This window comes from Ambystoma mexicanum, chromosome 8 (assembly GCF_040938575.1).
Source record: "Ambystoma mexicanum isolate Mex_15411 chromosome 8, UKY_AmexF1_1, whole genome shotgun sequence".
NCBI classification, from domain to species: Eukaryota; Metazoa; Chordata; class Amphibia; order Caudata; family Ambystomatidae; genus Ambystoma; species Ambystoma mexicanum.
Genome location: NC_090929.1, coordinates 45,002,035 through 45,017,714, shown reverse-complemented (window position 1 = coordinate 45,017,714; position 15,680 = coordinate 45,002,035). Strand labels below are relative to the sequence as shown.

The 15,680-nt window shown below is 52.7% G+C and overlaps 1 protein-coding gene across 15 annotated transcripts in view; it reads left to right on the top strand.

Annotated features, from left to right (window-relative positions):
* The window catches only part of FNBP1 (formin binding protein 1), a 1,284,153-nt gene that overhangs the window by 254,914 nt on the left and 1,013,559 nt on the right, over window positions 1–15,680 (top strand). For all 15 annotated transcript variants that reach the window (XM_069609253.1, XM_069609251.1, XM_069609250.1 and 12 more), the window contains exon 3: window positions 285–341. In XM_069609253.1, coding sequence (XP_069465354.1) covers window positions 285–341 — 57 coding nt within the window. The remainder of the gene's footprint in view (window positions 1–284; window positions 342–15,680) is intronic.

Below are 15,680 nucleotides of genomic sequence, written 5' to 3'. Positions count from 1 at the left end.
CCTGTGTATGCACCCTATGTCCACTGCACCATAGCCTCTGTACACCACCTGATCCACTGTACTCCGTCTATATTTCCTCTACATTGTTGCTGGTTCCTTATCTTCCAGGATCTGCTGCACTGCTGTGCTTCCTTCTGTAATTCTTCACTCTGTGAGATCTTGTGAATTTGCTGCACAACACTGTTAACCTGCAGAGCTTGGTTTCCACTATAGAAACCTTTTGGATAAATGTGGATGCATGAAGCTTTTATCGACTCTTAATGTGCGTCTTTGTTTTGTTGCAGGAATCTGTCCAAGAAATATCAGCCCAAGAAGAATTCTAAGGAGGAGGAGGAGTTCAAGTGAGTGTGCTTCATACCCTTCTAGTCACATACTCTAGCCTTGCAGGCAGCTCCTCTCCCTTCGTTATCCAGCAGTAGTGCCACCTGGCTTTCCTTATATCTCCTCCTGGGTATCTCACAGTCCCTAATGATCTGTTACTCACCAGCCCCTCGCCCGTGTTATTGAATTATGTTTTCAACTGCTTAACTTCTCACACAGTTTCACCTTCTTCTTGTTGTCATCGTTTTGCGTAAAATGCATGAATGATGTCTATGGGCCTCATTACACGGTAGGCGGTAACCATGGCGCTATTAGCGCCATGGTTGCCTTCAGTATTTTACTGTGTCTGCCTTGGTGGATGGCGGAATTACCGCCCTACTCCAAGGTGAGCGGGGCGGCAATTCCCCATTCACCAAGGCACTTCCCCATTCCCATTTTTGCCCCCATAGGGCATAATGGGAATAAGGAAGGAGCTAATTACGGTACTGCAATTTGCAGTACCGTAATTAGCACCGAGGTCCCTTTGCGGCACCCTAAACCAGCCGTTAAGGTCGGGTCCGGCAAAGGGAACTCGTAGTAAGGCGATAAGGGTTTACCAGTACCGGTGCCCTTACCGGTACTGGTAAACCCTTACCGCCTACCGTGTAATGAGGCCCTATAACTGTGGTGCGTCACCTAGTTGATAACGTCCTGTTAAACCACACTGTGCACAGCCAACAGTGGACCATTCTGCTGCTTTGTTGGCCAGTTTGGTAACTTTGAGGTTGTTGTGGAAGATACCTGGTAAGATAACTGTAGAGGAGTTGCCTACATCTGAATTACCCTGAACTGTTTTGGCTTTTTCAATGAAGAATGCACTTTGTTTTATTGGTTTGTATGTGATGAATGACCTTATCCATGTTCGATATGCAGAGGCTGGGCCACAGTGGCATCCCGGTGGGCCAGCCTGACAGAATACTCTTCTAGACTTAGGCTTCACCCAAAGTCCTGCTTTATTGAGGGCAGCAGGGTCACACTGCCGGATGGATCTGGCCTCATTCAGCTGCCTGTGTGTATGCCCACTTCTCCAGCATGGGGTCTGGCATGGATTCACATGCTCATGAATATTCCCCGTCGTCAGGCTGGGAATCCTCGGTGCAGAAAAATCAGTATCAGTTTCGTTTCTGATCTGTCTTTCGTAATAGTAACCAATCACTGATCTCTGCGTCATACTGACCACAGCCAATGACTGCCCTCTCCCTAAACCCTGCCTCTGGCAGCCATCTTCAGATTTTTACCGCACGTTCAAGTGTTGGGAGTCCTCGTGCTTAGCTCTCGAGCTTTTACTGCGTGTTTCGCGCTTTTTCAGGTGAATTTTCACATTTTTTCGGTTAATCGAGCCTCCAGCTCCACCGTTTCTACTCCCGTTAACGGCTACCCGTTGCGGGATTTTCGTACGCCCCTCAAGGGTGAAGATTTCATCGAATCAACTTCTTGGAGGATTCCAGAAGATTCGCGGCCTACTTCGAGATGGCCCAGGACGCGAGTTCGTCACCCGGACCCAAGCTGTTTCGCAGCTGCCCTGGAATGTGTTTAAGGAGGACGAACATTCGCGATGCCTCTACTGTCTTCATGGGGACAAGACTCATGTAGAGAAGGACTGCCAGTTCTGCAAGAACTTGTCGGAGCGGACCATGAGGGACCGTCGATCCCGTCTCGCCAGCTGGTTGGAGAAGGGCTCAACAGGTGAGAAGAAGAAGAAAGGGTCCGAGCGGGCTTCTAAGTCCTGTGCGGGCACCCCGGCGACGGGGGCCCAACACCAGGCCAAGCGCCGCGAGTCCGCTGGCTCCGGGAGCGCCGAAAGGTCAGGCTCTTCAGTCGCCAGGCAGGGCGCGCCTTCCCCGGCACCGTCAACCGCGAGCCAGCGCTCCGGTTCGGGGAAGAGGAAGTCCGAGACCCCGGGTAAGCTTCGGGAGAAGCCCCGTCCGATCTCGGAGAAGGCCCGGGACGCACCTAAGGTGGTGAAGGCCCCTACCCAGCAGGCAAAGGCCTCTATCGAGGCGATCGCGACAACTCTGGCCAAGCCGGCAGAGACCCCGCCAGCGGAGACTGCCTCCGGGACTAGAGTTTCCCTGCCGCCAAGGAGGGAATCCTCTTTTCAGCCCATCGTCATGGCCACCATGATGGAAGAAGCGAGGGGGGGCACGGTAGCCTCCTCGAGCTCGGAGTCAGCCTCGGAGGAGGAACTGACCGAGGCCGTGAGGAATCTCGAAGTCCAATTCGAGAAGGTTCGATCCCGTAAAGAAGATCCTCGGCACCGTCAACCGCGAGCCAGCGCTCCGGTTCGGGGAAGAGGAAGTCCGAGACCCCGGGTAAGCTTCGGGAGAAGCCCCGTCCGATCTCGGAGAAGGCCCGGGACGCACCTAAGGTGGTGAAGGCCCCTACCCAGCAGGCAAAGGCCTCTATCGAGGCGATCGCGACAACTCTGGCCAAGCCGGCAGAGACCCCGCCAGCGGAGACTGCCTCCGGGACTAGAGTTTCCCTGCCGCCAAGGAGGGAATCCTCTTTTCAGCCCATCGTCATGGCCACCATGATGGAAGAAGCGAGGGGGGGCACGGTAGCCTCCTCGAGCTCGGAGTCAGCCTCGGAGGAGGAACTGACCGAGGCCGTGAGGAATCTCGAAGTCCAATTCGAGAAGGTTCGATCCCGTAAAGAAGATCCTCGGGAGAAAACCCAGGAAAACGACGATGGCGAGGAAGAGCAGCCTTCCCTTCCGGCGCAGCCGGAACCTAGGCCTCAGGATAGCTTGGCGGCCATTTTGTCTGCGATCCAGTCCTAATGCTCTGAGATAAGGACGAGATTACCACGGCCCAGGCCGGAGGACCCGCAACCTGGCCCGTCGGGAAGTCCTCAGAACAAACGACGGAGGACCCAACCCTCTCCTCCACTCGCCCCCGTAAGGCCTACAGTTCCCTCCTCATCCTCCCACGAGTCGGGAGATGACGGTGCGATGGGCTCGACGACGGGTTCTGAGGGCGACGACGATGGAACGGGTCTCGCCGCCTGATGAGATTGGCTCATTCCACGCCATGATCGCCAGGGCGTCCGAATTGTTCCAGCTCTGCCCGGAGGAGCAGAAAAAGGAAGGTTTCCTCTATCAGCGCCGGGAGGCCAAGAGGAAGACTGTCATCGCAGTGCCTCTAATCGATGACATCTGGGAGGAGGGCCTGTCGGTTCTCAAGAACCCCTCCACGGCACCAGCGAAACGGGACCGGTACGAGAAGAAGTACCGGGTCCCCGAAACCGCTCCCCTGTGCCTCAGGGCCCAGCCAACGCCAGACTCGGTCGTCTCGGCGGCGGCGAAGAAGAAAGCGGTGGGGTCAGGAGCCTCGACGTCGAATTCCCCGCCGGACGGCGAGGGAAAGAAGTTGGACGCCATGGGGCGGCGGGTCATTTCGTCGGCGGCGACGACGATCAAAGCGGCCAACGCCCTGGCGATCGTGGCCCGTTACGACAGGGAGCTCTGGTTTAAGCTGGCCCCCATATTGGACTTCCTACCGGACGACAAGAGGTCCGAGGCCCTGGAAATACTTCAAGAAGGCGTGGTGGCGTCGGACCACGCCATAACGGTGGCAACCGATATTGCCGATACCGGGTTCCGCCAGCTGGGCAACGGTGTTTGCCTACGACGACGGGGTTGGCTCCGGGCGACCGACTTCCGTCAGGACGTCCAGACCAGGGTGTTGGACATGCCGTTCGACGGCAGCAACTTGTTCGGGAAGGCGGTGGACGAATCCCTTCAAGCCATAAAGACGGACACGGAGACGGCCCGCGCCCTAGGAGCCCTTCAGCAACGACGGCCCTTTCGGAGCTCCGGAGGCAAACAGGGTGCCTCCAAGGGATCCAGCGGTGGCTCGTCATCCTACCGCCAGGCGGCACGCTCCTCGTCTCAGGAGGCCTACAGGGGTCGTGGCAAGCAGGGAGCGCCTCGCCGCCATTGGCAAGGTGGCCAGGGCGGCAAGGCCACCACCTCCAAGCAGGACTGAACCGGCCGTGGCCTCGGGCCCCCACCGAAGCACCCCGGTGGGAGGCCGGCTGACGAAGTTCGTCGGCGTGTGGAAGTCCATCTCCACCGACCGTTGGGTGCTGGATACCCTGGCAAGAGGACACTCTATCGAATTCCTGAAGAAGTGCCCTCACGTTCCACCTGTGGCCAGGAAGGAAAATCACGTCCCGCAACTGCTGTTGGAAGTACGGGCGATGCTCAGGAAAGGCGCCATCGAGCTTGTCCCGAAGAGGCTCCGGGGCTCCGGGGTGTCCTCAAGGTACTTCCTCGTCAGGAAGAAGACGGGCGGCTGGCGCCCCATCCTGGACCTTCGTCGTTTGAACAAATACATCAGGTCACAAAAGTTCAGGATGGTCACCCTCCAGCACGTGCTGGGACAGCTGGAGGAAGGCGACTTTCTATCGTCGTTGGACCTGGAGGATGCTTACTTCCACGTTCCCATCCTCAAATGTCACCGAAAGTTCCTCAGGTTCGTCGTCCAGGGACGCCACTACCAATTCAGAGCACTTCCGTTCGGATTGAAGTCGGCCCCCAGGGTCTTTACCAAGTGCCTAGCACCTGTGGCTGCGCGGCTGCGCCTGCAGGGGATTCACGTCTACCCCTACCTGGACGACTGGCTCATCCGCTCAAGGACGAGGGAACTCGCCGTCGAACACACTGCGAGGACCGTCCAGCTACTCACAGACCTGGGATTCGCCATAAATTACCCAAAGTCCCACCTGGTGCCGTCGCAGGTGGCCCTGTTTCTGGGAGCGAAGCTCGATACAGTGAGGCGCCTGGCGGCACCGTCGGAAGAACGGACGAAGACCATTCTAGGCAAAGTGCAGCGTCTGCTGGCCACGGACGTGGCCAGGGTGAGGTCCATCAAGTCCCTCCTGGGGATGATGTCCTCTTGCATCTACCTGGTGCGCCTCTGCAGACTACGGATACGCCCTCTTCAAGAATTTCTTGACGCCCGTTGGATGCAGGCGACGGGCACCTTCGAAGACAGGGTCCCCCTCAACGAGGTGTTCCGGCGGGCGATTCTGTGGTGGGGCGTTCGAGCGCACCTCACGGCGGGCAAGGACTTTCAGACGCCGGCGTACCAGGAGACGGTGACGACAGACGCCTCCCTGGAAGGCTGGGGCGCCCACACCGGAGATCTCCACGTAAGAGGCCTCTGGCTCCCGGAGGAGATGCTCCTGCACATCAACGTCCTGGAACTCCGAGCCATGTTCTGGGCTCTCAAATCGTTCCTCCCGTCGCTCAAGGGCAAGGTGGTGCGGATCTTCACAGACAACACCACGACAATGTTTTACATACGGAAGCAGGGAGGCACCAGATCCCCAGCTCTATCCAAGGAGGCACAGGATCTGTGGCACTGGGCGTTCGCCCAGTGGATGTTCCTGGTTCCCTTCCACCTGGCAGGAGAAAGAAACACCATCGCCGACTCGCTCAGCAGGGAGCTGCGCGCGTGTCACGAGTGGGAACTGCGCCAGGATCAGGTGGATCAACTCTTCCGACGATGGGGCAAACCTCAAATCGACCTGTTCGCAACAGCGACGAACTCGAAGTGCAAGAGGTTCGCCAGCAGGTTTCCCCAGCCGAGAAGCATGGGCGATGCGTTCTCGTTCCCCTGGGATGGCCTATACCTGTATGCGTTCCCTCCGTTGCCGTTGCTGCTCCGACTCATCAACCAGCTCAAGAGGTCCCGGTGCAGGATGATCCTCGTCGCACCGGCGTGGCCGAGGCAGATCTGGTTCCCGGACCTTCTGGACTTGTCAACATCCCCTCCCATCAAGCTGTCGGCGGACGCGGACATTCTCTCCAGAGAAGGAGGCGCCATCTTCCACCACGACCCGGCGTAGCTGAACCTGCAGGCTTGGCTCCTGCAGCGCTAGAGTTTGGAGGCTACGATATACCGGCCGATTGCAGAGAGGTTCTTGCAAAGGCCAGGGCGTCCTCGACTCTCAAATGCTACGGTCATAAGTGGAAGAGGTTCTCTATCTGGTGCCGAGCACAGAAGATCAACCCCCTACGGATTACGGCCCCTCAAGTGCTGCCGTACCTGCTATCGCTGGCAAAGGCTGGGCTAGCTCATGCCTCCATTAAGATTCATCTGGCGGCGATCTCCAGATATACCAGAACCACAGGACGGACGTCCCTGTGGTCCCATCAACTGGTAAAAGAGTTTATGAAAGGACTGTTCCGGTCGTTCCCACCGGTGAAGGCCCCGGCCCCGGCGTGGGAACTTAACGTGGTGCTGACCAGGCTCATGGGGCCCCCATTTGAGCCGATGCACTCCGCACCGATGAAGTTTGTGTCGTGGAAGACTGCATTCCTGGTGGCCATTACCTCTGCACGACGAGTGGGAGAGATCCAGGCCCTATCCTGCAAAGCACCGTACTTGACTTTCCATGCCTCGAGGGTGGTGCTTAGGACGCACCCCTCCTTTATGCCCAAGGTGCCGTCGGACTTCCATCTTAACGAGCCCCTGGTGTTACCTGTTTTCTTCCCGTCTCCTTCGTCGCCGGCCGAGAGGACTTTGCACTCGCTGGATGTGGCTAGAGCGCTGAAGTTCTACGTGGACCGCACGAAGAGTTTTCGGAGGACATCATAGCTATTCGTGAACTTTGGACCTGTGAATCAAGGGAAGGCTCTCTCGAAGTCTTCTATTTCCAGATGGCTCTCCGGCTGCATCATGCACTGCCACCGGATGGCTAACCGACCGCTGCCAGGCCGTCCGAGAGCCCATTCGACCAGAGCGATCGCTGCTACTAGGGCGTTCTTATCTGGTGTGCCCCTGCTGGACATCTGCAGGGCTGCTACGTGGAGGTCGATGCTCACCTTCACGAGATTCTACTGCGTCGATCGGGACTCCAGGGAGGAGACCAGGGTCGGCCAAGCAGTGCTGCGCAACCTGTTCGCCTAAGGTGAGCCTGGTGAGGAGGTAAGAGATGCTTAATGTTGAGTTTTTGTATTGCTTAATGTTGAGCCTTTTGCCACCTCCCGTGGTTGTGCATGTGTGTACTGCTATGTATTCTTATATTCATGAGCATGTGAATCCATGCCAGACCCCATGCTGGAGAAGGAACAAGTTACTTACCTGTAACTGTTGTTCTCCAGCATGGGTCTGGCATGGATTCACATGCGAACCCTCCCGCCTACCCCTCTGCGGCTCTTCACTTGGTCATACTGCCACTTCACGTGCTACCAAATATGAAGATGGCTGCCAGAGGCGGGGCTTAGGGAGAGGGCAGTCATTGGCTGTGGTCAGTATGACGCAGAGATCAGTGATTGGTTACTACTACGAAAGACAGAAACTGATACTGATTTTTCTTTACCGAGGATTCCCAGCCTGACGACGGGGAATATTAATGAGCATGTGAATCCATGCCAGACCCATGCTGGAGAACAACAGTTACAGGTAAGTAACTTGTTCCTTCCAGAAGCACCAAGCCTAGAATCTCACACAAAACTATTGTCTCGGCTGTAGGGCGTCTTGTGCCTTAGCAGTTTGCCCACCTTCTTCAGACTGAACAGGGAGCCCTTGATTCACAGTTTCTTGGCTGATGTTATGAGAGAGGTAATCCTGCCAATGGCAAGGGTGACTCTTTTAACAATGATTGCCTTCCCAAGAATTTTTTTTCTTCAGGCAACACCCTACAGCATCCCACTTGCAGGACGGGGAACATTATTTTAAGGGTAAGGAGGGTTGGGGGAAGATGGCAGGCCGGGGAAGCAGCCACCAGGTTGTTCGTAACGCAGGCTTCATCCCACAATCCGAGCAACCTGATTGGCTGCGCCCCCGAGCAGGGTCCTAATGATTGTGCAAACCTGACATTAGATTGCGGCACTATTCCCCCTTATGTGGGAATGTGGATTTCCCTACTTCCAGGCTTAAGGGCATGGATTTAGGCAGGGAGAATTACTGTGGACGATGCAATCGCTAACAGACAGCTGTGTTCATTCATTGAGGCATTTGATCTAGTGCAAGGGTGTTTTTTCCCCAGTATTTACACCTGAGACATGAGCTCCTTGTTCAGTGGAGGGGAGATTGTGACTTTCTGGAATGTTTCCCTTTACAGAAAGAGGTAGCGGAGGAATCTGTAATTCCCAGTAATCAGCACTAGCTGGCGGAGGACCTGGGTCGTCTGCAGGAAGCAGAGTGGGTGGAAGCTCTCCACTCAGAGAGGTGTCTTGATCCCCTTTAAACTCAAGCTTATTCAATTTAAAATCCGTTATTTCTCTCCACTAGGGTGGTTATGATGGACAGGAGGGAAGGTAACTTCCATCCTAAATGCAAGAGGTTCCCTGGCACGTAAATTGTTCCATGTGCTTTGGGCATGTCCAACACTCCAATGTATTGGCCACGCATCCATGATGAAATCAACCAAGTGTTGTCCTGGCAGCGGATCCCGCACAACAAGATTGCTCTGCTGGGTTTGTGGAGGGATTTGAATTGCACTTCCAATCGGAAAGACCTCAACTGCAATGGCCGTGGCTGAAAGAGATCTCGCTAGGGAATAGGGGTCGGCAGATGGTCTTGAACTATTGGAGTGGAGAGTGGGGATGAGCAAGTACATGTATTTTGAGAGGCTGGTTTACAAACAAAGGGGTTGCGGTGCTAAATTTGAGAACATTTGTGGGAAATGGGAAGAACGCTAAAGTGTGTATCCTTTAATGCAGTCTGACACCTGGTAGCGGTGTTAATCTGGGCTGTGTGCAGAGGTTCACTCTGGCTATAGGGATAGGTGAGGGTGTTGTGGGAGTTGGCATTGATTCTGATGTTCTGATGTTCTGATTACTGTTTATGTTGTATTGTATTTTTTATATTACATTTAAATAAAATAGTTTATTTTAAAAAAGTTTGCCCTCATACCTGCTTGGCTTAATGAAGCACGCAGAATAGAAAGGAAAAACAAAATACTGGCCTTCGGGGAAATTGGCTGGGCCGTTGTGACTTCTGAGCAAGCTTTGAGTACATGGCAGTAGTGTTAATAAGCAAACTGCCTTTGGCAGGTACTAAAGCGATTTTGGAGTTGGACGAGCCTCTAGCAACCTGTGCCTGCATGAAAAAAGTGATGCTGAGCCAGTGTGCTAAAAATAAACAATATATCAGCCGTATTTGGGGCACTTGCAGGATATTTTATGAAACTTGGGAATCCTAGTTACTACACCAAAAAGGCAGACTGTTTGTAAGAGGTATAGGTGCTATAGTCTTTTTAATTTTCTTCAAAAAGATACATTCTTGAATTTTAGTTTCTCAGGGATACAAGAGCATTGGGTACATTCTAATTGGACTTATGCGATTTATTCCAGGGTACTGTTGGGTGGTAAGCCGCTAGGGTCCAAATAAAAGCACTGATGCCTCTGCAAACATCCAGGGACAAGCTACATCAGATTTCCACACAGTCATCTCAATCCCAGCAGCAACAGCAAGGCCCCCCAAGATCGAGGGTACCCTTAGCACTCGAGAGGTGGAGAGATCACGCAGAGGTGGAATAGTGACCCTTTCTCCCAACCATCTTGTTGATTAGACTGTAACAAAATGTCAACCACTAGAAGCGACACCCCGGTTGTCTGGGAAAAGTCCTGACAGGAAATCTCGGCTCTGAGATGGCTGCTGCTTTTCCCTCCGAGATACAAAGGTGCATTTGTGCACCTTAGAGAGTGGGAAGAGGACCCTCAAGTCCTATCCCGGATGCAATGTATTGGCCTAGTGGTATCTCCAATATGTTTTAGCAAATGGATTCCAAGTATCTTCCTTGAGCAATGCTGAATCCTGCTAAGTCTTGTAAGAGACACCGGGTATGTGAGGAAGGACTACTTCTTGCCAGAAGGGTACATCCTTGTGAGGGCATTGTCTCCAGAAATGGATGCAATTTATTTTTAAATTTCTTTATTGGCATTTATAATAGGTACAACAGCAGTGTGGCAGTGGGTGCCAACTGCGGCATGAAATAAATTTGTCTATATAAGATAGTCATTTAATGAACAATAAACAGCTTCAACATGAAGCATTTAACAATAACAGTAATTGTCTCCAAGTGGTTGGTAAATAGTTCGTTTTGAGAGGGTCAACACGGGAAGGGAAAGGAAGGAGTTCGAAAGGAGGGGGGACCAGGTACATTCAGGCGGTGGTCTATTCAGGTGTCTTGCGATGAATAGATCGGTAAGCATAGGGGTGAATCATTCAAGGGGGTTTGTCGTCATTGGAGGGGTGGAACAAAGCCCATGTGAGGGCCTTCCAAGCATCAAGTGCCTGACTCGCGTCCTCAGGGGACCTGGCAATGCCTTCTTCCCAGGCCGAAGTCTCCGCCGTCACCCAGCGTTCCAGTTCGTTGCGCCATGCATGGAAATGTGGGCCATCTGGTCGTTTCCACACCATGGCAATGGTCCTTTTGGTGAGGATGCATGCCAGGTCCATGAGCTTTACTGTGTGCTTAATTTTAGCTAATCTGGGGTAAGTCCCTAGAAGGCACTCTCAGGGGGTCCACTCGTACCTGGTCATGCCAGCTCCCCTACAGGTTCGCTCAACTTCGGCCCAGAGTTGTCGGGCCTTGACGCATTCCCAGAACATGTGCATTAGGTCCGCTTTATCTCTGTTGCACCATGGACAGTTATGCTGGGGTTGCTCACAGATCTTCGCTATTCTGTGCGGTGTTAGGTACGAGCGATACAGTACGTTGAGCTGGATCAATCTGAATCTGGAATTCCTAGAAACCTCTTTAGGGAACGCCAGTGCTCTCTCCCATTCTCCATCGGTCATTTTTTGCCCCAGGTCTCTGTCCCATTTGAGTTTTAGTTCAAGGCTGCAGGGATTAGGCCTGTCTATGAGGTGGCAGTATATTTGAGACACTGGTCTCCACCCCCCTCCCAAACTGTACAGGAGTGTTACAAAGGGGTTGGATTCGGGCTCATCAGGCCAAGTATCCCATTTGGTTCGCGCTAGTTTCCGGATCTTTAGGTACCAAAGGAATTGGCCACTGGGTATGTCATCTTCAGATTGTAAGGAGGAGAAGTCTCGGAAGGAGTCTTCGTTATATAAGTCCCCCCAGGTGTACACTCCCAGCCGTTCCCAATATCTAATGGTTGCTAGATCGACACTGTTCTGGCACAAGTTGGAAAGGAGCGGAATGTCCGGGGTATATGCGTGCTTCAGGTGGAGAAGCGATTTTGTTCTAAGCCATATTTGTTTTCCTAGGGCGGCAAGAAAGGGGGTCTCGCCAGTGAGGTGTTGGGGAGCCCAAATGAGTTCATTCAGCCGGATTGGAGCGATTGAGTGCTGCAGTAGTGCCGTTTCTGGAGTGACGTCATCAGCCAGCCATTTGGCTACGAAGCTGAGCTGGGCTGCCAAGTAATACTTCTCCAGGTCAGGGAGTTGAATGTCGCCCTGTCTGTACGGAAGGGTTAACGTGGATAGTGCCAATTTGTGTCTGCCTTTTCCCCATAAGAAGTCTTTAAGTATCGTCTCTAGTAGTCGGAAAAGGGGAGCTTTAATATAGTAGAACACATTTTGAAATCCGTAGAGAAATCTGGGGAGAACAATCATTTTGATGATGGACTCCCTTCCCATCATGGACAGGGGGAGTCGGGACCAGAACCCTATCGACTTGCGTAGAGGGAGCAGCGCTGCCGCTGTGTTATTTTCATGCATGAGTTCAGGCGTGTGGTACATGTTGACTCCAAGGTAGCGGAATGTGGTGAGGCGCCAATTCACCTCCAATGAAGGCAGGTCGTCCATGTGTTTACTTTTGAGGCCTCCCAATGGGAAGAGGCAGGATTTACTTCTGCTAAATTGTATGCCCTATACTTTGGCGAAGTTGCCAAGGACCTCCAGCATGGTCGGGACGTTCAGGTGCGGGTCTCTTTTATAGAGGAGGACATCGTCCGCGTACAGGGATATTATATGATCTGTCCCGTCCAGCCGTATGCCAGCATCGAAAAGGAAATTCTGAAATAGATGGCAATGGGTTCAAGCCCAAGTATGTAGAGCATGGGGGAGAGTGGGCAACCCTGCCTAGTGCCCCTTTGTATGTCCCACGCTGCAGAGATAAGCTGTCCGGATTTCACTCGTGCCCTTGGTTTAGTATAAAGGACCTTGACCCACCTAATGAATTTCTGTCCAAAGCCGAGTTCCCGGAGCACCGCCAGCAGCCACTCCCAGAAGATGGAGTCAAATGCCTTGATGGCATCCAAGGAGAGCAGAGCATAGGAACCCCTGTCTAGGTTGGTTTGAGACAAAACATGCTGGAGCCTACGGAGGTTGGCGGTGGTGTTGCGGCCTGGTACAAAGCCATTTTTGTCAGGATGCACCACCCCTCCTATTACCCTGGAAAGCCGCTTGGTTAGGATCGTTGTCAGAATCTTGACGTCGTAATTGAGCATTGCAAGTGGGCGGTAAGAGTCACAATCTTCAGCAGGTTTGTTGGGTTTAAGCATAGGAATCACCAGCGTTTCACGCATACTCTCGGGTAAGATCCCCAGTTCATAAACCTCCTGAAGAACCTCATGCAGCAGCGGGGTTAACTCAGGTTCGTAAGTGTTGTTAAAATTCGGTGGGCAGCCCATCGCTGCCCGGGGTTTTGCACGTGGCCAGGGACTTGATCGCTTCGGTTATATCGTCCTTGGTGATGTCTGCGTCTAGGGCTTCTATGTGTGCGAGCGGCAGTTTAGGCAGTCCTATTTCTTCCAGGGTGTCTGAGATCTCGCATGGGGGCACCTGGGCGTCATGGGAGTACAGCTGGGCATAGAATTGTTTAAAAGTGTCATTGATGCCCTGTTGAGTCTGGTGTAGTGTGCCGTCTGCACCTTTCAAGGATGTGGTCGGGTATCTGGGATGCTCTTTTCTGCACAACCAGGCTAGTAGTCTGCCGGGTTTGTCCGCCTGGGTGTGTGCCCTGTTGGTCCTGGTAGTATAATCAAACTTGGCTAGCCTGTCCCAAGCCTTTTTGCATTCAGTTCTAATTTGCTTGAGCTCATCCTCTAACTGCTGAGATACTCGGGTGCCGGATTCAAGCTGTTCAATTTCGGTTGCCCACTGCTACAGTTCGGTTCTTAGGTACTTCCTGATTCCCCCTGCCTTTGCTATGATTTCCCCTTGTGTAACTACTTTCAGGGCATCCCATAATGTGCTTAGGTGGTCAACGCTATTCGTGTTTTCCTTTATGTAGTTCTCCTGGGACTCCCTGAGGTCGTCTCTCAATGCTGGGTCTTTTAGCGCCTCAGTAGGCATCCTCCATGTGGGTATTGGAGATCTGGGCCCTGCGGTGCTCCATTCTGTTAAGGGGGAGTGATAAGAGATGGTCCGGCCCAAGTATCGCACCATGTCGATCTGAGGTAGGCTTTCTCTGCCAGTGAAAATGTAGTGAATCCTGGTGTGGAGGTTATGTGGAGACGAATAGAAGGAGTAGCCCCGGTCTCTTGGGTGTTGCTCCCCCCAGATGTCCACTAAGTCTAGGCGAGTCAGCATGGCATTCAGTGCCGCAGTGGATGCCGACGGGCCCCCGGGGAGAGGGGTGGACCTGTCGAGTTCTGGGTTGCTGACACAGTTGAAATCTCCCCCCAAATAAAGAATCCGTTCCTATACTGTGTGACCTTGGCATACATCAGGTCTAAATGTGCTGGCATGTTGTTGTTGGGGAGGTACGAATTAACAATGCATATTTCAGTTAGCTCGATGTGGCCCCACAATATCACATACCTTCCTTCTGGATCTGATTCAACTCTGTTGAGTTGGAAGGAGATTTGGGGGCTAATCCATGTGAACACCCCTCTGGCATATTTGGAGTATGTGGATCCGAACCCCTTCCCTCCCCAGTGTGTCTGAAGCGTTGCGATGGACTCCTTCGTTAGGTGGGTTTCCTGTAGGAGGGCCAGTCCTACCTTCTTCCTGTGAAGGTAGGATTTAATCCTGTTGCGACAAAGGTAGGTACCCAGACCCCTCACGTTCCAGGTTACAACCTTGATGCGTGTGGCCATGTTAGTACGAGGAAAGGTTTGAATGCCCGCTTCCGGCTGACCCGATTCACCCTCCTGTTGGCTTTGTATTTTGGACGCCTCCCCTCATGGCTGATCAGTATTGGTGGATAGTCCATTCCCTCCCGTGTCTATGGTGACTGAATTGCTTTAGAAAGTGGAGACTTGTTAACGTTTTCAACTTCCACTCGAAGAGGTGGATTAACAACATGGAACAACTGTGAACTGCCCCCAGCAGCTGCTTTGAGAGGGCAACGCTCGGGGGCTTCCGCTTCCCGTTGGCCTATCCAGGTCGTGAGATACAGATGTAGTGCTGGCAACAGGCCGGCACTGGTTGCGACGGGGTTGGTTGTGACAGTACCCATTGTGATCATCTGAGCTCCCGTCTGTAGGAGCACATTTTGTCTTCACAACACAGGATCACCTTTAAGGTGCAATGTTCTGGTCCCGTACCAGAAATAGATGCAATACCCATTAGCCATGCCCGCCTTCAAATTGGATGAAATGCTTGATCAGAGAAAAGCAGAAGTGTGGCCTGGGCTGCTGTTGGGATGCATCCTAGGCAATAGTTTGTCTTATGAAAGAGTAATTGCTATGGCTATGGTGATGAGCTTCTGAACCAAGAAACTGGAGAGCTTGTACTCTCCTCCTAGAGCTGAGGCCCAAAGCAAACCAAGAAGTAAAAGTAGTAGGCTGTAAGGATCCGACACACTAACTGGTGGCCTTAATGGGTGTCATGGCTATCTAGCCCAGAACAGGAGCGATCTGTGCTGGCCATGGTGACCCAATTACTGATCAAATGAGACTTGTAGACTTGGCCAATTTTTAAGCTGTTGAAGGTCAATACAAGGTAGTATCCTTTCAAGCCCATGGAGAGTGAGTGAAAGAAAACTTCGCCTAGGGCCTGCATAATGGTAGCTGTTCTTGCTGCTACATTGCCTTTCTGATACCGTTTTGCTTTGAGGTCCTCCTGGCTTTGAGTAAAAAAGACATTGCAGAGGATTACTGGCCTCTTTTATTGATGCACGTTTGTCATCAAAGTTAGTGTTTAGGACATGCCTGGCCGGCCAACACTTTCCCCTCAACCTCCACCTCTGAAGTTCTCCTCCTCTCAAATTCTCCCACTGAAGTTTACTATTACTGAAACAATTGCCTATAGATGTGCTCTTCGTAAAGGCAAAAATGGGTCTCTAGACGTTGATCCAGTCGATCAAGCACTTTCCAGTGTTTGTTGATATTTGTTATACTGAAACTCTGATTCGAAAACGTGGAAACAAATACCAACCGATTGTCGGTGGCCTTGGGTGATTTGGTTTCCTACAGAGCTTCTCTATGGTTATTATAAGCCCTCTTG